The sequence below is a fragment of the Electrona antarctica genome (genome assembly GCF_951216825.1).
Source record: "Electrona antarctica genome assembly, chromosome: 15".
Classification (NCBI taxonomy): Eukaryota; Metazoa; Chordata; class Actinopteri; order Myctophiformes; family Myctophidae; genus Electrona; species Electrona antarctica.
The window spans coordinates 14,270,782-14,294,277 of NC_136796.1; the positions used below are offsets into that span (position 1 = coordinate 14,270,782).

General features: G+C 43.7%; 1 protein-coding gene across 1 annotated transcript in view; it reads left to right on the forward strand.

The window, feature by feature from the left end:
* The first annotated feature begins 17,040 nt into the window (after positions 1 to 17,040).
* angpt1 (angiopoietin 1) overlaps positions 17,041 to 23,496 on the forward strand; it is an 80,115-nt gene continuing 73,659 nt past the window's right edge. The window contains exon 1 of the mRNA XM_079522817.1: positions 17,041 to 18,140. Within this exon, the coding sequence (XP_079378943.1) occupies positions 17,604 to 18,140 (537 nt within the window). The 5' untranslated portion in view covers positions 17,041 to 17,603. The remainder of the gene's footprint in view (positions 18,141 to 23,496) is intronic.

A 23,496-nucleotide genomic window follows, 5' to 3' on the forward strand; every position in this document is an offset into this window, starting at 1 on the left:
AGAGACGTACAAATAGACACTTCTATATAGCCAAAGAACAGAACAAAACAGAACAGGAATTCATCATAAAGGAGGTAAAAAGGGAAAAGAAACATATACAGTGAGGTGGAAAAGAGGGGGGGGGGGGGGATTCCGATTTTACGGGGGCCAGTTTCGAATTGCAGCTGTCCGTAGGTGCCCTTTGAGAGCGGTTTTGAAGGAGTCAAGGGATTCACATGTCCTAATGACTGTTGGTAGGGCGTCCCACATTTTGGTGGCATAGGAGCGAAAATAATTTAGTCCCTTGTTTGTGCCGAATCTGGGTTGTACATCGTTTGTTGCACTCCCTCTGGTGTTGTGGGTGTGGACTTCGTTAACATTAAGGAAGTATTTAGACAGGTACATGGATATCTTTGTGGTGTATCGAATCTTGTGTGCATAAAAAATGGCAAAGAGAAATCATTAAAAAGCGTATATGTACTGTATGCCTTCATGTTTTAATGTGGCGTGTTTGTTTCTGCACATGTTGTGTATCCATGAGCATGTGATGAAGACAGAGAGGGAGAGTGAGAAAGGAGAAACTGTTTTAAACAGTAACTAACCCAGTAAAGAGAGAGGGAGAGGGAGAAAGGAGAAACGGTTTTAAACAGTAACTAACCCAGTAAAGAGAGAGGGAGTGTGAGAAAGGAGAGACTGTTTTAAACAGTAACTAACCCAGTAAAGAGAGAGGGAGAGTGAGAAAGGAGAGACTGTTTTAAACAGTAACTAACCCAGTAAAGAGAGAGGGAGAGTGAGAAAGGAGAGACTGTTTGAAACAGTAACTAACCCAGTAAAGAGAGAGGGAGAGGGAGAAAGGAGAGACTGTTTTAAACAGTAACTAACCCAGTAAAGAGAGAGGGAGAGTGATAAAGGAGAGACTGTTTTAAACAGTAACTAACCCAGTAAAGAGAGAGGGAGAGTGAGAAAGGAGAGACTGTTTTCAACAGTAACTAACCCAGTAAAGAGAGAGGTAGAGGGAGAAAGGAGAAACGGTTTTAAACAATAACTAACCCAGTAAAGTTTTCCAAAAGTCATCCATCTCACCACAACCTATACGTCCCACGCTAAACCTCCCAAAGACCATTAGCATTATAGTCTCAAGCGCATATGTCTATTGCTTCACTATTGTGCCTGTGTCCAGCACCAAATATTCAGAGAGCAGGTGAGGGATGACTCGTGACTATTATAGAACCGCACTGTAAGCCAAATGTAAATTGATACAGGATTCACAAAGGTTTAATCACAAAGTCTGTTTGTGTCTGAGTACATACGAGACTCAATGACTTTAATGTGATGGGTCACATGGGACCCAGTTGCCATGTGTGTGCCTGCCCTCTTTTTTTTCTTTTTTCTTAAAGCAAATATTTACATTTTCACTGCATAAATGGTGACATATGCCAGGAGCGCTTGTCAAGCATTTATCTGGCTTTTCAAGTCTACTCACTCACTCTTGTTTCTTTGTAGCTGTTCGGGCTTGCACTAATTCTGTACGATTCCTCTTTATTCATGCAGTGTTGCTATAATGTAGTGTATTTGTTTATTTGGCGAGATAAGAGTTCATATGAAAATGGGCGATTCTGCTTGCAATTACAACCACCATACATGAGGCACATATTAGTAAAATGAACTCCTACCCCTATTGTGACTATAATGCCCCAGGTAGGCTTAATGCTAAGTTTAGTTTTAAATGTTTCATTATGTACAACTGCAGAACTATCTGGCGCTATATATAAGCTGTTTTGAATAGAAATATTGTATTTAAAGGGAACTGACATGGTGGTGTCATGAACTGATATATTTTACAGGCTTCAGAAACATTGAATTACCACTAAGAACAGCAGCTTTTTATTTTGGCTATAATCCAAAACATGAAACAATTAAGATACAGATATGTTTTTGCTGAATGTAAGCAGTATACTTTTTCATATCACTTCTCAGAGATAGGAGCCCGTTGTAAATCTCCGCTAGATGGATGTTACATCAAGTGCACTATCGTTAGAGATTCATCTTCTACCGTGGTCTTTCTCCAACCCGCACACCACCTGACACGGCGAAAACATAGTGAGCATTCTTGTAGCTCTCAGGAAACTAACCCCGTGTCCATTAAAGGATTACCATGGTGACAGAATCGACAAAACCCGGCTCTGTCTGGTGTCGGCTGTATCATACTTCATGATATTGCAAACAAACCCCCTGGTCGTAGGTGTTGGGTGGGTGGGGTGGACAGCCAGGAGACGCGGACAGACAAGGCCTTGTTCACCGTGGGGCCTCTTTATCAGATCCACCGTCCTCCACCCCTCATTTATTAGGAGTCGGAGGAGGGGAGTGGGCAGAGATACTGTAAAGCTGGAGGTTTTACCAGAGCCCTTCTTCCTTCATCTCTCTGCATTCTGGTCCACCACCATGCATCATCCCCCCCCCCCAAAAGAAAACACAACGACCTACAGACAGCGCCAAGATGCAGAGAAACACAAAGACAGAAAACACTTTAAAACACACACAAGCGCTCTGTATAGGAAATTGTGTGTGACATCCCTTTTCAGCGCTGTCTCACCACCTTTGTGCGCGAGTCATTGGACATGAGAGGAGAAGGGTGAACTGTGGCGACGCCTGCTGGGACTCACTGATTGGCCAGACAAAAGACAAGGGAGTCATAGGTGGATGTACTTATTTCTCTCACAAAGTGTGATCTCATCCAAAGGCACACAGACACACACCCACTCTGGCTTGATATGTGCTACGGTTTCAGAGAAGCTGATGTCATGCTCGTTTCCCATGTTGGGCCCGAGCGGCCCCATTACCACAAGAAGAAAACACAACATGACAAATGGCAGCGCATTACGATGGAAGAGCGCAAACATTGCCTGCCAGTGATGAAATTAGCGGGACAAGTAAGAAGATCTAGCTTCGACTGACTAACGCTGTCCCGTCTGATGCACGATGCTGGCCAATGCATCTGCGGCTGACGATGACAAAACGGCCTCCGTCAGTGACTTCGGGCCACATCGCGCCATGACTGATGTCAAACGGTGGTCCAAGTAGCCCCGGCTAAATGAGTTAGAGCTAATTAAAACCACATTGCTATCTTACTCCCCACGGCGGATAGGGTTGCGGCGTTCAATAACGTTATGGAGAATCGACATGCTCGAACGCAATCGTAGTAATCAATCTCTGTGAATCGATGAGAGGCAGGGTGATGCAAGCGGGAGAAGAATTATGATACTGTAAGAAAGCATGTAAAGAACAATCTTTAATCTTAATGGAGTAATCCAAGGACAACTCAGCCACAGACTGACACGGCATAAACTGTAGTAAGAGGCATGGTGACAGAAGCAGTCATTAGCTCCTACCAGGTGGCAGCTATCTCTTGTCTTAAAGTAGAAAAACGTCACACAGTCTTAGATGACAGCTATAGGGAGGCCAGTGGATGTACAAAGACGACATTATCTCAGCGCTCAGGAATGCCACCATGGGCATAAGGGTCCCCTTCACACTGAACCAAGCAAGTGTGTGTGTGTGTGTGTGTGTGTGTGTGTGTGTGTGTGTGTGTGTGTGTGCGTGTGTGCGTGCGTGCGTGCGTGCGTGCGTGCGTGCGTGCGTGCGTGCGTGCGTGCGCGTGGGGGGGCAGGAAGGAGGGGGGAGTTAGACTTAACTTATGTTAAAGATGGAGTGCCATGATTTTTTTCCACCCTAAAACATGATCATCAGGTATTATTATAATTTAAAGAGGAAGAACTTTTTCCAAAAAGTGTACAGTATTTGTTAAAATCGTGCTTTTATGTGGACAAGCCCACCAGTTCATTAAGTATGCCTGGTTTGCCTGGTGGAGGGGAGGGGTTAGGGGAGGGGCTGATAATGTGATGTCACTATATTTCTGTTTATTTCATTGGCCCGTTTGTCTGTCAAGGGTTCAGCCTCCAGGAAGAAACCCTAAATACAAAGTTAATACACCATTGCACATAAAAACGACTCCAGGGTGTCTAATGAACTACTGTCACCTCATAGACACATGAAAAACTGGAAAAATACAAAAATTGTGGCACTCCATCTTTAAGTTATATGCCAGGTTTATCCTTAGGTTTCTGCCGGTATCACACGCCGAAAATCGTCGATCTACAAACTCGCAACACATCGCAGCTTGACACAATGTGTAGATTGACTATTTTTGTTGTGCAACATCTGTGCAATTACGTATAAAATGCCAAATAATTTAAAAAAAAAGTTTTTTTACGAAATAAAAGAAGCCACATGCGAAGGAGATTACAGGAGCTAGTAGACTACAGGTGATATAAATATGTTTTATCAGTATCCAATCAGCCTGCAGGAAGTGCAGTGATTGTCCACTCACACTCCATTGAACCTGCTGGTGTGTGTGCGTGCGTGTGCTTGTGTGTGCATTGTTGTATTTACTCAGCTCTACATCAGAAACCGAAGACGAAGACACACACAGTATGATATCCAGTCAGGCAGCAGATATACGTCCAGCCAACGTCCTCCTCTGAGCCCTGCAACAAGCAACGAAGCAGCACCGCTCATGTTCTTTGTTTACACGTTTGTTTGCACAATCAGTCAAGCTGTTGATTGCAAATTAAAATCAGAGCTCATGTTGCGTCAAATAAACTGCACCATGACAGATTTGATCAGAGTGATTTTGGGCAACAATGGGTCCACGGTGTGATTTGTGGGAACGTTTGTGAAGAGATGTGATTTGAATAGATAGACGAATGAGCTTGATGACGTGTGGAAGAGTATAGGCCCATGACATGGCAACACTGCATTACAGTACAGAGCAACCCAGGCACAAATAATAAATAAAACATGTTGAAGCTTTCAGCATTGCTTTTCTATGATGCCCGTATACAGGGGCAAGATAAATATATGATCTAAACCGCAAAAGCTTTAAGAGGTCTGGCAGTTTAAATGCATCCAAGATCACTCACGCTTCCATTAAACCTTCTTCGTCTATCCTTGGGACCGCATGTCCTTTTCCATTTCTTTTCAAATGCTGTGTCTGCTCTCTTAGAGCAGTACCATAGCACTATAGAGCAGTACCATAGCACTATAGAGCAGTACCATGGCACTATAGAGCTAACCTGACTCCGCCAGATGGGGCAGCAGAGAGTAGCACTGTGTATGCCTTGATCCCGCCTCTAGCTGCCGCTGATTGGCCAGGCCGTTTTGTGGCCGGGCATCAAGTCTGCCTGAGAGTTCCCAGATGGGAGCAGGAGGGGGGAACCCAGTGTACTCTCTGCTGCCCCATCTGGCGGAGTCAGGTTGCTATAGAGCCCCGGCGTCAATATCCACAGAGGGCACTGTTCCCAGGGTTCGTGTACTATTTTATTTGTATTATAATCCCCATACTCCATGAGGGGATTTTAGATCGCCTCATATAAGAACTGGGTTTGAAAAATAAACAAATCATCCCAGCGGTTTCACTCATATGGATATGAAGAATCAACTGACTGCGAGAAGACGCTAATGTTATTGCTGCCGAATTTGAATAGTTACATTTTCGCTAGAAACAGACTGTATCAAATACTGACTGACTGTCGTAAACGATAGAGACACACCTCCCCGACAATATCGCAGAGACAGTTTGTTTATTTTTGGACCACCATTCTTAAGATGTTATTCTCCATAGAGAAAAACTTGAGTGAGTGACGTCATGACTCCGGCGCTCTATGCAGTACCAATCCAATATAGCCTACTAAGGGTAGTAGGCGTAGCTGAGTGGGTAGAGGGTCTGTCTGGGAAAGGAAGATAACCAGTTTGAGCCACGGCTCAACTAGTCTACATGTTGAAGTGTCCCAGAGCTAGACACTTATACTAACAGCTCCCTAACTGCCATCTGAGCAGCCATCTGCTGGGTGAAGCCGTAAAAGAAGATACTTCCTCCGTCTCCATACACTGATGGCTAGTGTGGCTTCCCGGAGAACGGACATTCTCTTATTCCTGAACTTTACTTCGCTCTGTTGGTGACCCATTTTTAGCAGCGCAAAGTACCGGAAGAGGAAATCGCCCTTCAGTCAGCAGCTGAAATAGAGTTACATTACAGACACTTTTTATATTCGATTTCAACAGTGTCGACATTTAGAGGGGCAGGTGCTCAAGTGGAAAAAAAGGGCACTTTGTGCAGCGCGTGGAACCGGCCGGTTGCCTTAATAGTGTGAGATTTATAGATTGTGGGGCCTAAATAATATATTGGAAGCTTTTTATCAAGAATTGATCGATGTTACCATGGTCCACATACTGTTTTTTTTTTGTTTTTGTTTTTTTTAAGGGCACATTGCCAAAAGGGCAGGGGGTGCTCTAGCACCCCCTAGTGTCTATCTGTGCACTCCACTGGATTTCAACCTGACCTGAAGTTTGTCTCGTATGGGGGAACGACTGAACCGGGTTTGGGATGACATCATGCATTGTTTTATTGGTTTTATTCTTTTAATTGTTTTTTTTCTTCTAATAAAGTTGTCTTTTTTGTTCCCCCCCTGGCCCCCACACATGTAAAGCGTCTTTGAGTGTCATGAAAAGCGCTATATAAATCCCAGATATTATTATGACAGGCGACAGAGCCCAGTGCCTGTCTGTGGTGGGCTGGGCCCCCACAAGCCCCAGGGATGGGGGGGGGGGGGGGGGGGGGGGTAATGAGGAATGGCAGCCGCCTTGCGCTAATGGCTCTGGGGTGTCACTCCACCACCCGTCTTCCCCTGATGACATCATCGTCCCAGGCAGCCATGATGTGCCATGCTGCAATGCTTTGAGCATCCATCAAGCCATCCCCTGCCGCGGTACACACATTAGACCAAGGTGTGTTGGGTTGCAAGATGAAACGCATGATGTGTCTATGTATGTGGGCATGCGTGCACGCACGCGTGTGTGGTCATGATGTTAACCAGTAAATCACTTATACCTGATTTATACTTTGTGGATTCGTGTCACATGGTGAATCTACAAACTCTTGTAGCTATTTTTGTATAAAGTAAGCATATGTATAGGCAATAGAATGTTTGCGTATATTGACATGGCCAAAACAGCGACACCATGGTCAATGTGGTCAAGTACCTTTCCTGTCTGGACCAGCCCTATAATGGGATCAGAACTTAATATCTCCCTCCAATTCTACAGAAAAGCCTAAGCATAACAAGACTGAGGCTCTACCAAGTCGCCTTTGTTGATTTTACTCTGCACTCACTGCTTGAGTCTGTGCTTCTATCCTAAATCCTTTTATGTTTCTCCTGGGCAAAGGAAATCCGTTGAGGAGATTGGGCCGTGGTATTTGTTGCCTCAAGGACCTCTGTACATGGGCTTTACACTGAGCTTATTACTCTATAGGCTTATTTCAGTCATTGGTGGAGCCACCTCAAAGGCTTAGCCTGTTGGTTTACTGCGCAATGCCTTGAGCCCCATTCATACTTTGTCGTATAGTCGTATATACCAGCGGTGGGCAACTTTGACAATGGAGAGGGCCACTATATTTCAACACTCACTCCCTAGGGCCATATATTACGGTCGTCGCAAAAATAGCCGATCTACAAGTAGATGTAGATCGTAGATCGGCTATTTTTGCTATATTCGAATTGAAATCTTGAATTTTTGCTATTCAGAATCCTGAAAATTAACATTTTTATGTCATTTCAAATGCCTTTAATTATACTTGTGTTGAAGCATTGAGCTACTAATTTAGACTGAAGTAATTAAAGCGGGTCATGTTTGCATGTTGTGGAATTGTAATCAGCTGAATTCTGACATTAACCTGAGGGCCGCATTAAGTGAAGGTGGAGGCCGCATGTGGCCCCCGGGCCGCCAGTTGCCCACCCCTGGTATATACGCTGCCCACCTAAAATAGGTGATCTACAAGCTCACAATGTGTCACACCGCGACGTGTCGTGAGCTTGTAGAACTGCTGTTTTCCGGTGTGCGACAGCAGGAAACGAAAGTTTAATTTAAGCAATTACACACATGCACTTCAGCACGTCCATTCTGTCCGCGGGCCTTATGAAAGTGAAAACCCCAGTCCGACGCACGCACGCACGCACGCACGCACGCACGCACGCACTCACTCACTCACTCACTCACTCACTCACGCACGCACGCACGCACGCACGCACGCACGCACGCACACACGCACACACACACAGAGTAACTCCTTAACTCTCACCTCTGTACCGTCAAGCGTGAAAAGTGAAGTCATCACTCAGAGACATGCTAACAAGGCTATTGTGTGTGTGTGTGTGTGATTAAAGATCCCCCGGGGGGCCTTGTACAGAATGGACCATGCATGGCTCTTTCAGAAGGAGCTCAGAATATGACAGGTCTGCCCGGGACTCAAAATGGGACAACAATAGCCTGGAGTGACCCGTATTAGCACTGGCAAATTGGTCTCTCTGTTGATGACTCAATGGTATGAGATGTTGGCACTAGATCAACATAATCCCGACTGTGTGTGTGTGACTGTGTGTGTGTGTGTGTGTGTGTGTGTGTGTGTGTGTGTGTGTGTGTGTGTGTGTGTGTGTGTGTGTGTGTGTGTGTGTGTGTGTGTGTGTGTGTGTGTGTGTGTGTGTGTTACACTTGTATTACCAGACTTGTGAGCACCGTATGTCCTCACAAGTATAGTAGACATTTTGAGGACCATTTTCTTGGTCCTCACAAGATAAATGGATGTTTTTATGGTAAAAAACAAACAAAGTTAGGCTTACAATTAGGACATGATTCAGGTTGAGGTTATAGGGTTATGATTGGGCATTTAGAGGTTAGGTTTAGGAGCTGGGTAAGACTTGTTCCTATTTCATAGTTAGGTTGTGCAGTGATGTAACTAACACAAAGAATTGTAGCTTTTAGACAGTGATCTACTATTTTCAATCCTGTTCTAAAATGTTGAAGTCTTCACAAGTATAGTAGGCTAATGTGTGTGTGTGTGTGTGTGTGTGTGTGTGTGTGTGTGTGTGTGTGTGTGTGTGTGTGTGTGTGTGTGTGTGTGTGTGTGTGTGTGTGTGTGTGTGTGTGTGTGACTGTGTGCGTGTGTGTGTGTGTGTGTGTGTGTGTGCGTGCGTGCGCGTGCGCGCATGTGCGTGCGTGCGCGTTTGTAGTGTGAGAAAATGCTCACTCACAATCACTGACGAGCAGTGTCGATTAAAAGTTTGAAAAGCGTGTGTGCAGTCTGTGTGTGTAACCGTGCCATCAGTCTGTGTGTAACCGTGCCATCAGCGCTCCAAGTGTATTGCGCAACCATGTAATGAATTCAAAAGTGTCCTTGTTAAAGGGAAGTGTAAACACTGAGGGTGCTGAATCTATTGAAGCAGGTCTGAATGTGTTGCTGAGCTCTGCCGGTGGACTCAAACAGAACTCCTTTCGTTCCCTTTTCACTATCGGTGACAACTACATTTATAATCCTGAGTTTGCCTCCTTTTTCTGCTTCTGGGAAAACTAAAACGAACCAGTCATTTGCTTTTATAAGCACCAAGAGCATTCATTCTCACTATTACAGCATTCCTGTTTCATTTGCTTTTTTTCTTTTAAAGCCACTGGGCCGCAGTGGCTTAGGGGTAGAGTGACCGGATGGGAACCTCAAGGTTCCCAGCTCAAACCCGGGCTCCCCCAGAATTGTTGTCGAAGTGTCCTTGAGCAAGACTCTGAACGCCTAATTTCTCCCGATATGCACGTGGGTGCCTTGCATGGTTTCCTCATGCATCGGTGTGTGAATGGGTGAACCGTGAATGTAATGCACAATCTCTGTAAACGCCTTGGATAAAGGCACTATATAAATGCACCATTTACCATTTAGAATGATCCAATGGGATTGTTATACATTTTTATTTTACAAAGCGATAACTTTGTTGTGTATTAATCAGAGTACCGTCTTGCAAAATGAGTTGTAGAACAGTACGCTTAACCACATGAACCTATTCCCTATTCCCTATTCAGGCGGAGAACATTCTGCAGAACAATAGCAGATCTACGCTCAGTGTGTCACATTGTGGCACCAAAGAAATGTGGTGTTGAGGGAATAAAATAGCAAACCTAGTATAGAGCCCTGATCAACTAAATATAGAGTAGTTAACCCATTTAGGCCTGACGTCGAAATAAACAAAAAGTCTTCTGAAAGAATATATATTCAAAGATTTGTGCCTCATTTTCACGATATTTCAAAAATAGCAGACCTACAAGCTATGAGCTTGTAGATCTACTATTTTTCAATAGCTAAAGTATAACATAATGCTTAGTTAAAACACCAAAAGGGGTTCCCGTCCAGAATGGGTTAAGAGGAAGATTTCAAAAGGCGCAGCACCGCCACCGCCCAAAGAGCCCATCTCACTTATATCTCCAAAATGACCTTGGATCGCCTCGAGATCCCCCAGAATGCACTTACTAATGTTGCTCTGGAGAGGGAAGTCTGGAGCTCTCTGCTGGAGCTTATTGCCCCCGCGACCCGACTATGGATAAGCGGTTGAAGATGGAGGGATCTCACTTCCTCCATACCCACATCCATTGGACTGTATATCACATGCTGCAGAAGACCAGTGGCAGTCGGGATTGATGTTGAATTATACAAAACGTCCATCTAAACATTTCACAAGTGAAACATGAGACAGATTCCCATGCAGGCCGGCTGCCTCCAGGCCACTCACAACAAGAGACATGACCCATACTGGGCTCCCCACTCACAACCGTTAACATATCTGACTCAACAGGGGGCTGTACTAGTGGATGTATCGTACACCAGTGGTTCTCTTAACCTTTTTGGCTCAGGGCACCCCTGTAAATAACTTTTTTGTCCTCCATGGTAGGCCTGAATTACATTTGTACTTTATAGCATCTTTATAGCATCGTTCCCACTAAGATGCAGTATGTCATAAGGAAAACGTATTTCTGTTTAGATTAGGACAGGTTGAAAATAATAATAATAATTTGGCTAACTATTTTGGCTCAGGGCACCCCTGTAAATAACTTTTTTTGTCCTCCATGGTACGCCTGAATTACATTTGTACTTTATATCATCTTTATATCATCGTTCCCACTAAGATGCAGTATGTCACAAGGAAAACTTCTGTTTAGATTAGGACAGGTTGAAAATAATAATAATAATTTAACCTCTTGAACCCAAGCATCCATATTCTGCAGGGAACATTCAGCATTTTTTCTAAGTATATAGGGTCTACACGTGGTTAAACTGAAGTGACATTCATACATTCCAAATATATTTTAAAGATGGAGTGCCGTGATTTGTATTTTTTACTTAATTAAACCCCTTGGTGTGGTTATGTGAAATTATGTCTTCCTTTTGAATTTAGGGTTTCTTCCTGGAGGCTGAAACACATTTCATTTTAACAAATACTAGATATATACTATATATTCTTTTGAAAAAATTCTTCCTCCTTACCTGATGATCATGTTGTAGGGTGGAAAATCACGGCACTCCATCTTTAAGTATTCTGCGGCACCACTGGACTTTATGGTGCCACAGCACTCACTACACACACTTAAAGGTTAAAGCTGCACTCTGTGCCTTTCATGTCCTACGCGGGGAATCGAACGCAGGTCCACCATGATGAAAGTGCTGAAATTGTTACCGCTGAGCCCATGGAAAACGCCTACTTGTTCAGGGGAGATATCTTTCGGGCAGTACCCCCCCATGTGAACCAGTAGTGGTGCAGACCTACCATACAGATGGTTTAAAATAACATTATTCTCGAATAAAGTTGCATAACTCTTTTAACCCGTTATAACTTTAGCGTTTAGCTCAAATTGATAAATTAACATTGGTTTTACTGTGTGCGGTAGAATAATGGCAAAAGGGATACCAGAAGTATAGTTAAAATAGTTACTATAGCCTCTTATAGCCTCACAAAAGTGTGTCGTTTTCCTGATAAATTTAATGTTTACACTCCGGTGAGTATTTGGATCTGAGATTACACAGCTCAATATTAAGAACGCTTAAATATGAACAGCTTGTGTGTGTTTCCTCCCGTGGATTTACAACCGCGCTGGCGGCAGGGCTGCTTGTTGTCAAAGCGAGTGTCGGCGCGGGCCAAAACACACCAACACACAAAGGAAGTCGTTTTTGATCATTGCAAAATATAGTGCGCTTCCAAACATATTTTGATAAGAAACATGTGCTCGCACTCTGCTCCTCAAGCCTCGCGCATGATCCGTAATCTGTATACATCCCTATGCTAACTTCATTGTACGCGAAGCGCACAGCCTAAAGCTTTTTACATAACTTTGCTGAATTTAGCATATCTATAGGCCTACTGTATATTTTCTGACATCATATTTAAAGAGCTGGGCGTAAGTGATGTGAAAAAGAAAAGTTAAAGCACTATATTCTGTAATCCTTGCTATTGAGTGTTGTTCAGTGACAGGGTTCGCCCCGTCTCGGTTCTTTAGTAAAGAGAATATTAACCTTTGCATCGGGATAGCAATTTCATCCAATCAGGAGATAGAACTCATACAGGAGTACAATTGTGTTTATGTGGAGGTCTCTCCACATTAACTTGGATACAAGTGGTATCTCAACCTGAACATGAATTTTCTCTCACTGAAAAAATCCATATCAATGATTACTGTTGGAATAGAGCAATTTAACACTTATTTTAACAAAGAAATATCACTAAATATACTTAAAGGGGCATTCTGTGTTTCCTAGAACTAGAGGTCTGAAAAAAACCATTAACATGGTGAAACACATCTTGATGATGTCATCAAGATGTGTTTCACCATGTTAATGATTTTTTTCATAATTACAGTTCTAGGAAATACAAAATGGGGGGACTTTTTTTTATTATTTCCACACAACAGCTCTAAGGTATATTAATGACATAGTAAAATGTTGAAAATGGGTTGTTTTCCCCTTTAACCACTAAAGCCCTATATACTTACAGTAGTTGTATACGACAAAATAGTGAAAATAGCTGATCTACAACAACGGATCGCCTTGTGATGTGTTGTGAGCGTGTAGATTACAAAGTTTGCAATATATATTTATTTTTTAACAGTCAAACATTTTTTGCCCAAAATAGGGACGCCACATTGAAAGTGGTTAAATAGTTTGAAAACTTTGATCTTACCCTCACAGCCGCCCCAACACATGCCATTATCTCCCCTCTCGGTTTCCCTTGGACACGGCAACCGGCGCCCATATTTTAGGACACCAACAACTTGTGCGTCAACCAGAGACAAGCTCTCCCAGAAATGTTTGCGCATGCTTTGTGTCTTGGGTAGGCTGGGTTATTCTGGGGGTTTGTTATCTAGGGTCTCCTCTGTGCATTAATTCCAACCCCCCCCTTTCTTACGTGGCGGCCCTAACTTGTTGCAGCCCGCTGCTATCACTGAATACACACCGTCCATCAAATGCACACACCAACGACGCACATGTAGACGTACAAACGCACGCATGCACGTACGCACGCACGCTGTAGGCATGCCCACACAGACAGATGTGTGTGCGCATTACACAGGCCCATATACTCATGTGTACTGTATGCATTCATGTTAAAATTAGACCCACATGAGTCAATCTTTGCACTCAGAGTTAAATACAGACAATGTTACTGCATCATAGTATAACTGTTGACTATAATATACACACGTGTCACAAACACATCACTCTATCTCAAACACACACACACACACACACACACACACACACACGCACACACACACGCACACGCACTCGCACACACTTGGGTAGGCTGGAATATGGGGTGATCAAACCTTTTGCCAGAAATAGGCTGGCTGCCTGTCTCTCTGACTCTGAATGAGGCATTTCAAAGCACATTGAAATGCCTCATTATGCAGCTTAAATTAATTCATGCTCCGTCGCACGGCCGTGTCGCACGCCAAAAACCACTCACTGTGACGAGCGACGGCCCTCTATACCCTGCCTAACATGGCTGCTGCTATAGGGCTGATTGGCAGGGTGGAGTTGGATCGTCAGAGAGGCGTTATTGTGGATCCCACCGCAGTTCTAGGAAAGCCCCGCTATGATTGGCCAGTAGTCGCTGTGATTGACAGTTCTCGTTCTGTAAACCTATACCCTATAACCTCAGTACTATGCCTAAACCTATCCCTAACTCTTAATATACTCTCAGTCGACTAAATATATAAAACTTTAGTCTTTTAGTAATTTTGTCTCAGTCTTAGTGTTAATTTTAATAGTAAATTCTGATTTTGCTTTAGTCCTTTTGAACACAGACACTCTTCAGGCGCCAAGAGTTGGTTTCTTGAGGAGCGGCGTTACTCTGGCTGACTTGAAGGCAGATGGGACCCAGCCTGAGGTTATACCAAAGTGTTGACGATGGAGGTGATGAAGGGGAGCAGATCAGGTACGATGGTCAAGGAAGATTTGAGGGGGGGTTTGAGGGAGGGGGTCAAGATTGCAGGTAGTAGGTCTAGTGGAGGTCAGATGGAGATGAGTCAGGTAGTAACTAGGGGTGTGCTGAAATATCGATATGGCGATATATATCGATACGTCCTCCCCCGATAAATAATCGATATTGATTATTAAATTATCGATAGAAATTTGAAATGTTGTTCATAATGAAGTGATGAACAACATGTTTAGAAAAGGAGGAAATGACAGCTAAAATAAAGCAAATCCCACTCAGATTCCACAGCAACCAGAAGTACTGAATTACTGGATGGTGATTTGTCCAAAGTCTTTAAACAGCTTTGTGGGAATACAAAATGCTGCATTTTTTCAGTTCCAAGTATTTTGTAGTTGCAGATATCGTGATATATCGTTGATGAAATTTCATACAATATATCGATATATCGCAAATATCGCAATATATCGAATATCGTGATATTATCGTTATCGAGGGCCTAATATCGCGATATATATCGTATCGTGAGGAACCCATATCGTCCCACCCCTAGTAGTAACATAGAAGCTCACGTGATGCGTTTGTTTGTGAGAATGTGAGCTTTGGTCGTCGTATTTTCAACGGATAACACTGACGTGTGACAAAGTATGAATGAGGCTTAAGGACTTATGGATGTTTGACCGGAGGTCCTGCTGTGATGTATTCACTCTCTGCTCTTCCTCCACTGGCCACATTCCCCCTCTATCTGCTTACAATTGGATGTAGCTTCTTTTGTTTTCATTCCAGTGACATTGCCTTTAACTAGCAGAACATACTGTACATGCTCTTCAAAAGTAAATCCAGAGAAGTTGTACATTCTCAGAGTTTAATTACTGTAGATTTTTCATACTTTATTGGTCAAAATCTTAAAGGAGCATTCAGTGATTTGAGTGATTTGGAGAACCACCCAGTCCGCCCCGGTAACAAAATGTGCACATGCACGCTCTACAGTGGGGGGGAGTGCAACAGGCCAACAGCATGTGCACCCCACTCGATCATGATTGGAGGAAGGCCCCTCTCATCCTGATTGGATGAAGGCTTTGCCACCCGCCACCAAAACTGAAACTAGGGTTTTTTGACCCCAGGGGCTCACTGGGGACAGGGAGGAACTCCTTATATGGTCAGCACACTCTATAGTAGGGAGGATTATCCAGAAAAAAAGAAAAAATAAGTGATATTTAGATTAAGTCAAATCACTGAATGCTCCTTTAAACAATATGCATGTATGTTGGTCCTCACCGATTTCTCATCCCCAACCACTAACCATCAGCAAAAACAACACTATTTATGAACCATTGAGACCTTTGTCATATAATCGGTTCAGGAAAATTAAAGAAGACATATCACAGGTTGTTTTCTAATCACTTGCTTTTCGATGTGCACAGTAAATAATTGTATTGAGGCATCTAAACAGCGGCAGGTATCGTTTCTGTCTCTGAGGTATCGTGAGATTTGGTTTACAGACAGGACACGGTGGACAGTCTTGTGATACTTGGCACGTTCAGAAACATACTTTGTGCTCTTTAGATACCTCTATGAAAACAGTGTACATATCTAAAAGCAACACAGCAGACAATAATGTGTTCTATATGTCTTCTTTTATTTTCCTGAACCGAGTATTTTATAAAGGTCTCAATCACTCAGAAATAGTGTTTGTTCATATGCTTGTCCACTCAGCTCCATTGACTCCAATGTATTCCACCATTGTTTCGGCAGCAGTTTGCCACCCAGTGTGATGAATCTGCCGGTTGGATTTGGTAGAGAAAATGACATTGGCGACCTTTCCTCGTAAGCTTTCTTGCCCAGTAGCAGGGGGTGGTGCATGCACATGCCTTCATGTCCCGGTATCGTGTGCGTCCACACGCGCACCAGGCGCCATATCGACCGAGGAATTTGTCTCGGTGTGTATGCAGGGCATGAGAGAGGAATACTGCATGCTGCTGCATTATTGAATGCAGAGCGAAAACACACTTACAGCCGGACAGGTGTCCTGAGAGAAGCAAGTGAAAGTATATGACATTGAGCACTTAATTCCAGGCACATGCTCTCTCTCTCTCTCTCTCTCTCTCTCTCTCTCTCTCACACACACGCACACTCACTCACACACACATGCATGCACACTCCCATGCATGCGCACGCACGCACGCACGCACGCACGCACGCACGCACACGCACACGCACACGCACACGCACACACACACATATGAACAGACATGCACAAAAGGGCAGAACTACCACATAAGCCTGGGTCAGAGCGTCTGTAAACCGATCCTTACATTCTGAGCACATCCTCTGTATGCCGGGGACCCTCTCTGCCTGGCTTACACACACACACACACACACGTCACGCACACACACACACACACACACACACACACACACACACACACACACACACACACACACACACACACACACACACATGCACACGCACATGCACAGCGGCACACGCACACATACGAACATGCAGAAACACACACAAGCTCGTCCTTATACACACATCGTACGCACTCACTCACTCACGCACGTGCGCGCACACACACACACACACACACACACACACACACACACACACACACACACACACACACACACAGTCACACACGCACATTCCTCCACATAGGCATAGTGAGGGGCAGGCTCAAGAGTGTGCTGGAAGCTTGGAGCTGTTCCTCACTCACAGCGCGTCTCTCACTCTCTCCAAGCGCTTAGTCACAGAGCAGAGAGGAGAAAGTCAAGGCAGAGAGAGAGAGACCAGGGGAGGTCTGACGACACAACCCACACACCAGGCGCTGATATTTAATCAAATAGACTGACAAGGCGAATACAAACACAGTCTGTGTCTGGATGTGATATGATGTCTACTGCGGGGATGACCGAGACCTTCTGTTAGGAGCGAGCTGTCATACCACGTGTGTGTGTATGTGTGTGTGTGTGCAACTTTCACTGCCAGGATGGACTTCTGAAGGACTTCTGGAGTGGACAGACTACTCAGAACCACATATGCCTGCCTTTGTTTGTGTGTGTGTGTGACAGATCTGGGGAATTAAAGAGAAACCAGTGACTATGCTCGGCAGACCTTTTCCCCTCTGGAGGTCCTGCATAAGCATGGACTGTGTTCCTCACCGATTTCTCATCCCCAACCAGTAACCACCAGCAAAACAACTACTAGACAGCAGTGAAGACACTTCCACATCTCTCGGCTCATCTCTCAGCCGCAGGTCTGGTATGATGTTGTGGCACAAGCTGGCCTGCCACTTGCTCTCGCTGGCAGCCCTTCTGGTGATAGTGAGCTGTGGAGTCGGAGAGCAGAGGAGAGCGACGGAGAACACCGGCAGCACGGGAGAGGACGGCACAGGTGGCAGTACGGGAGGCACCAGCAGCAGCAGTAGCAGCAGTGGTGGTAGTAGTGGTGGTAGTAGTGGTAGTAGTAGTGGTAGTAGTGGTAGTAGTAGTGGTAGTAGTAGTAGTAGTAGTGGTAGTAGTAGTAGTAGTAGCAGTAATGCTGGGAGCAATAATAGTAAAAGACAGTACCATAAGATCCAGCACGGCCAGTGTACATACACATTTATCCTACCTGAGGGAGAGGGGAACGGAGGAGGGAACTGTCGGGAGGCGAAAGCCGGCGGTGCAGGTGGCACTACCCAGTATAACGCCAACGCTCTCCAGAGGGACGCCCCGCCACAGGAACAGACAGACTTCCCCAGCCAGCGCATCCAGCAGCTGGAGCACATCATGGAGAACTACACTCAATGGCTGCAAAAGGTAAGATGGGGTCGGTCCCCCAATGGCCACCTCATGCCTGATTCATTCTTCTGCGTGCAGGTGTGTGTCCCGACCCAAAATATAGCACAAGCTTGTCGGTGGTCTTATTCCTGTAAAAATCAGTCTTGGTGGTTAGTAATTTTATTATATAAGGGAATGCAGGCAAGAGTTTGTAAACTCTGGTTTTGTTATTGTACAGTATTGTTCAGATGTTCAGTTGTATTGTATCAATTTCTCCAGACTTGAATGAATGAATAACAATTATCTCTTAACAAAAATATTTGAAACTTTTTTTTCATGATCATCATCATAATTGTTCAGCATAATATTATTAATACATTTCAATAGCAAAATCATGATCATCATGATTTTGCTATTGAAATGTATTAATAATATTATGCTTCATAACAACATGTATAGTTTAAGTTTCATGCACACATTTTTGTGTGCACGTGACAGGGTCAGTCCCTTGATGTGCTACGGTTGAAGTGCGTTTATTGAGATACAGCATCTGCTTTTCTGAGGGTGTGTGGTCTTGTTGAGTGTTGCCGTTTGTTTGTGGTTTCACTAGATAGATCTTGGCTTTATCTGGATGACATTCTCACACCCAATTACCGGACAGGGTTTTTCTGTGTCCGATACTGTTTTCCGGTGATTGATGTGTTTCTATACATAGCTCTTCCACAAAGCCTTTTTTAAAGGCCTAATAAGTAAGATGTGATCAGGCTTTAAAGGGCTATGATATTCCATGGATAAGATGCAGTGAGTCACATTGATGAGGACACATCAACGGAACATAGCCAAGAAATCCACTTTTTATAATCCAGTGGCCTGAATTACCAAGACAACCATATACAATTTATATTATCAATGCTGTGTTATGTAACTGTATATACAGACCTATTCTGATCTCTGTGTGCAGCTAGCTCCTCAGCATTCTGAGTTGCTAGTCTCTCTAGTCTATAGGGACATTGGACATGGTCTCTCTTGACTTCTGGCTCAATTTCTTGCATTGGACATAATATAAATATACTTTCTTTCTTTTTTTTTCTCCAGTTCTCTGTGTAGCCATTCGGTTCAGTGTCGGTTCAAATCCAAAGTTAAATTCCACAGATGTCCAGTGGAGTTCCACAGGGCGTCGGTCAGAGCAGTGGTAGTTACATGTCAGTCACCCCCGTTTCTCCAAGCGGGCTGTCTCTTTAATGGCAGGAAGTCAGCGAGAGCCCCCTGAGACACACAGAGAGAGGGGAAAAAGAAAGAGAGAGAGAGAAAATGCTCCCTTTATTTACTCATGTCAAAGACTTGTGAATATAGCTGGAGAATATAGAGTGGATCAAACCACAGACACAGACATGACATGACTTGTTTACACATCCAAAACCAGCTCTACATAATATACGTAGAGTACTACAGTACAGTTGGGTGCCACCGATATTGTCCCTTATCATTTGACCCATTTAGGTCTGACCTCAACATTTAAAAAAATCCTTCTAAATCCTCCAGTTTTCTGAAATAAATATTTTCACGATTTTTCAAAAATAGCAGACCTACAAGCTCGTAGCGCGCCACTCGGTGGCGCGCTATGAGCTTGTAGATCTGCTATTTTTCAATAGCTAAATTATAACATAATGTTTAAAACACCAAGATCAACGCAGATCACGCAAACCTCAGCAAAAAGAAAAGGACAATATCGATGGCCTCCAACTGTATGTCCTTTTTATGTTTTAAAAGCAATTTGTTTCAAATAACTGCTCCATTATAGGGCAGTTTATTTCTGTTGATGAATAATAGAATTAGTTGTGTTTGTGGAGCCACCAAGGTGTTGACTATACTAAATCGGGGCTCTACTGTGACGTTAATGACTTAAGAAATTGTGAGGTCATCACAGATACAGCTTGGCAGCGGAATTGCTTTTCTAAGCTTTGAGACTCGGCGTCTCCGAAATGAGCGGAGACTATCTCTCTGAAATGAATACATGAATCAAATAAACAAACCTCAAACTTCACCATACCCCCATAACCAGCTTCTCCTGGTCCGTGCGTTCCACAATATTGTCTCTCTCAAATGAGATTAGGGGTCTCCAATCTATGATTAATTGCTTAAACATAATGGTTTATTTTTCTCTGGGGGGGGGGGAAAGAAAAGGTTGCCTTCAGACGACACAAATAAATGCACGCATAATGCCTGATGGATTTGATGGATTACTGTGGAATTGTGGGATTAATTGACCTGAACATAGTCAATAACCGTTAGCAGGCTGAGTTCTGCTGCTCATTAGTGCTCTTCTCAAAACTGTTTGGGGCTATACTGCTACTACGCCTTGTGAGCGTTTTTCATCTGCAGGGCAAGTGTAAACTTTTCACTCCTCATGTTAGGAGGAAATTGACATTCCTCATCAATTAGCCAGCCATTGGTCACAGTATATTTCCACCAACGGTTGATTGAGTTTGTAATTATAGCCAGGCAGAGTAATACGTAAGGGACGTTAACGTCTGTTACGTCTCTTAACAAAAGTTCAGAGTCTCACATAGTTAAACGGAATTTTGTATGAAATACAAAATGAAATATTGCAGCGGAGGAATTTCCGGGACAGTATCTGTGTTCTATCATCTTATCAATGGACATCATTGAGTTTATCTAAAACATTCCTTCTGAAGGATTTTTAAAAGAGAGGTGACATATAAGTTTTGCACTCGTGAGGAATCACCTATACTGTAAACACAGATAAAGTAAATTAGTAGACTTCAATATATGGCACTGTGGAAATTGTTCATTTAGCTTTACCTGCAATACACTGGCTCAAGTATTGATCTATTTACTATGAACCTTTTTACAGTGATATTTTAAGTGATGGCAATATTGCACAGCACACAGTTCTGAGGAATTTGGTTTGATTGGACAGTTTGGAAAGTCCTCGGTCTGTACAGCTCCCAATAGTGGTCCATGTGTCAACCAAGGCCAAGGGTGAAATAACACGTTTTTTTTAATCTTTGCTCAGTGAACCTCATCCATCTGTGATAGTCCAAGTGATACTATGAAAACAGAACGGCAGCGACGGTGGACTGACGGTTTTGACTAATGAGACGGCTAGAATAACCTCCCCTCCGACGTAAAAAGGGGAGCATGCGAAAGAGCCTGCCATCGCCATTAATATCATCATGCCTCTTTCCTGACACTTTGGCATCCTTCACAGGACCACAGGCCTTTTTCATTTGCTTGATAAAACTGAATCACATTGTGATCCAAGCCTTAAAGATGGAGTGCCACGATTTTTATCCACCCTAAAACATGATCATCAGGTATTATTAAGGAGGAAGAACTTTTTCCAAAAAGTGTACAGTATTTGTTAAAATCATGCTTATATGTGGACACGCCCACCAGTTCATTAAGTATGCCTGGTTTGCCTGGTGGGTGGTGATGGGTGGTGATCCACCTGAACTGAAGCCGCATCCACAGCTGTAGTTGTATGATAAAGGGGGAGGGGTTAGGGGAGGGGCTGATAGTGCCACTATATTACTGTTTATTTCATTGGCCCGTTTGACTGTCAAGGGTTCAGCCTTCAGGAAGAAACCCTAAATACAAAGTTAATACAGCATTACACATAAAAACGACTCCAGGGTGTCTAATGAATTACTGTCACCTCATAGACACATGCAAAACTGGAAAAATACAAAGATTGTGGCACTCCATCTTTAAGTTTCACAACGATTACTGAACAATTTTGCTGAGTTTTCCTCGTCGATGTGGTGCATCTTTGGTGCCTCCCAGCAAAATTGGAGAACGGTTAAAGACACCATAGCCTTTATAACAAGTGGATAAGGCATCAGCACCAGAAGGGAATAGGTAAAGGCATTTCAGACTGCAGTCTTAAACACACAGTGATAATTCAGCCTAATTACCGAGTGTGGAGAGAACATCAGGATGCAGTTAACATTTTTCATTGGACAGAAGATTAAGTGTCTTGGCCGGTCTATCTGTCTTAATCACGTCGTAAGCCTTGACTGCTTGTCTAAGGGGGAAAGCTGGCCTTAATGTTGCTCCAGCCAGCCCTGATGAAAGAAACGCACAAAAGGATACCATACCAGATACCTCCCACCCCCCCATGCCTGGCCGGTCAGACCACTGTGGGGGGTAGAGAGAGAGAGGGGGGGGGGGGGGGGGGGAAGAGAGTTAGGGAGAGAAAGTCCCAGCAAACAGCTGTTGGTAAAGCAGTCTGCAATCTTTCCTTCCTCGGTCCAGGGAAGAGTATATGGTCCCTGATAACATTCCTGTTCAGTCAAAGGTGGCTTCTGTTTGTCCAAGGATTACTTCCACAGCCCGGCCTGCAATGCAGTGGAGCCTTGGACGGAGAAGATCGCCTCTGACCTCAGGGAGAACTAAGTTGCGGGAGGGAAGCAAGCAAGCAGGCCCTTGTTAAATAAAGTGCCGTGAGAAGTTTGTTGGCACGATGTTTTGTCGGGATAATTAAAGAAATGGTTACTCAAATGATTTGCGTGTAAGATTGAACACAAGGCTTGTGACTCTGAAGCATAATGTACTGTACATCTACTGTATGCTGCTCATACACCGCTCTACAGTACGTCTTCAATATTTCAAGGACAACATGCAGACTTTGGCAGACAAGTCCACGTCTCCAAGCCAAATAGTGTTTCTGCACACAAGAGTAAAAGTAATAGATCTTCATATTTCCCTTGTGGTGGAGACAGTAGAGAGTGGCTGAGAACAGTGTTTCTTGAGAACGAAGGCTTGTGCCAAACGGCTGTTGAGCAGGAGGAGAAAAGTGAAAGAAGTTATCGGCGCTGTCTTATCCCTGTGAAATTCTCATTGTTCTGCCTCTAACTTAACATGACCGTACTGATCAAAATAAACACACAGGGATTTACGCAATGAACTCGACTCTACATCCTTCCATCCCCCATGTCCTTGCTCACTTTCAGTGAGCCATGTGTTTGCTTAATTCCTTTACACCACGGTGATAAATTGTGAATGCGTCTGTGTCTCATTTGCAAGGAAAGTTGACTCACTAAATTGTACCAATTTAGGAACATTCCTTGTTAGGTAAATGTTTTGTCCAAAAGGTGACATGAATTGAGACAGCTTAGAAAAGTCGCATCATGAGATGTAAAATCTGACACAGATTGTGGCTCTGGTGTAATCAGGCCTCTCACGCACCTGGCACCAATCAAGTCTCTTGTGTCAACAGATTTATGAATTAAATTTATGGACAACATTTTCAGAGCTTTTGTTTTTATTCGTTTTTTTATATTTGGAAGAAGAGGAAGCATGAGGCTAAAGTAAGTTCAAATTAAATAAATTAAATTAAAATAACCGGATGTAAGAGTTGTCAGCCTCACTG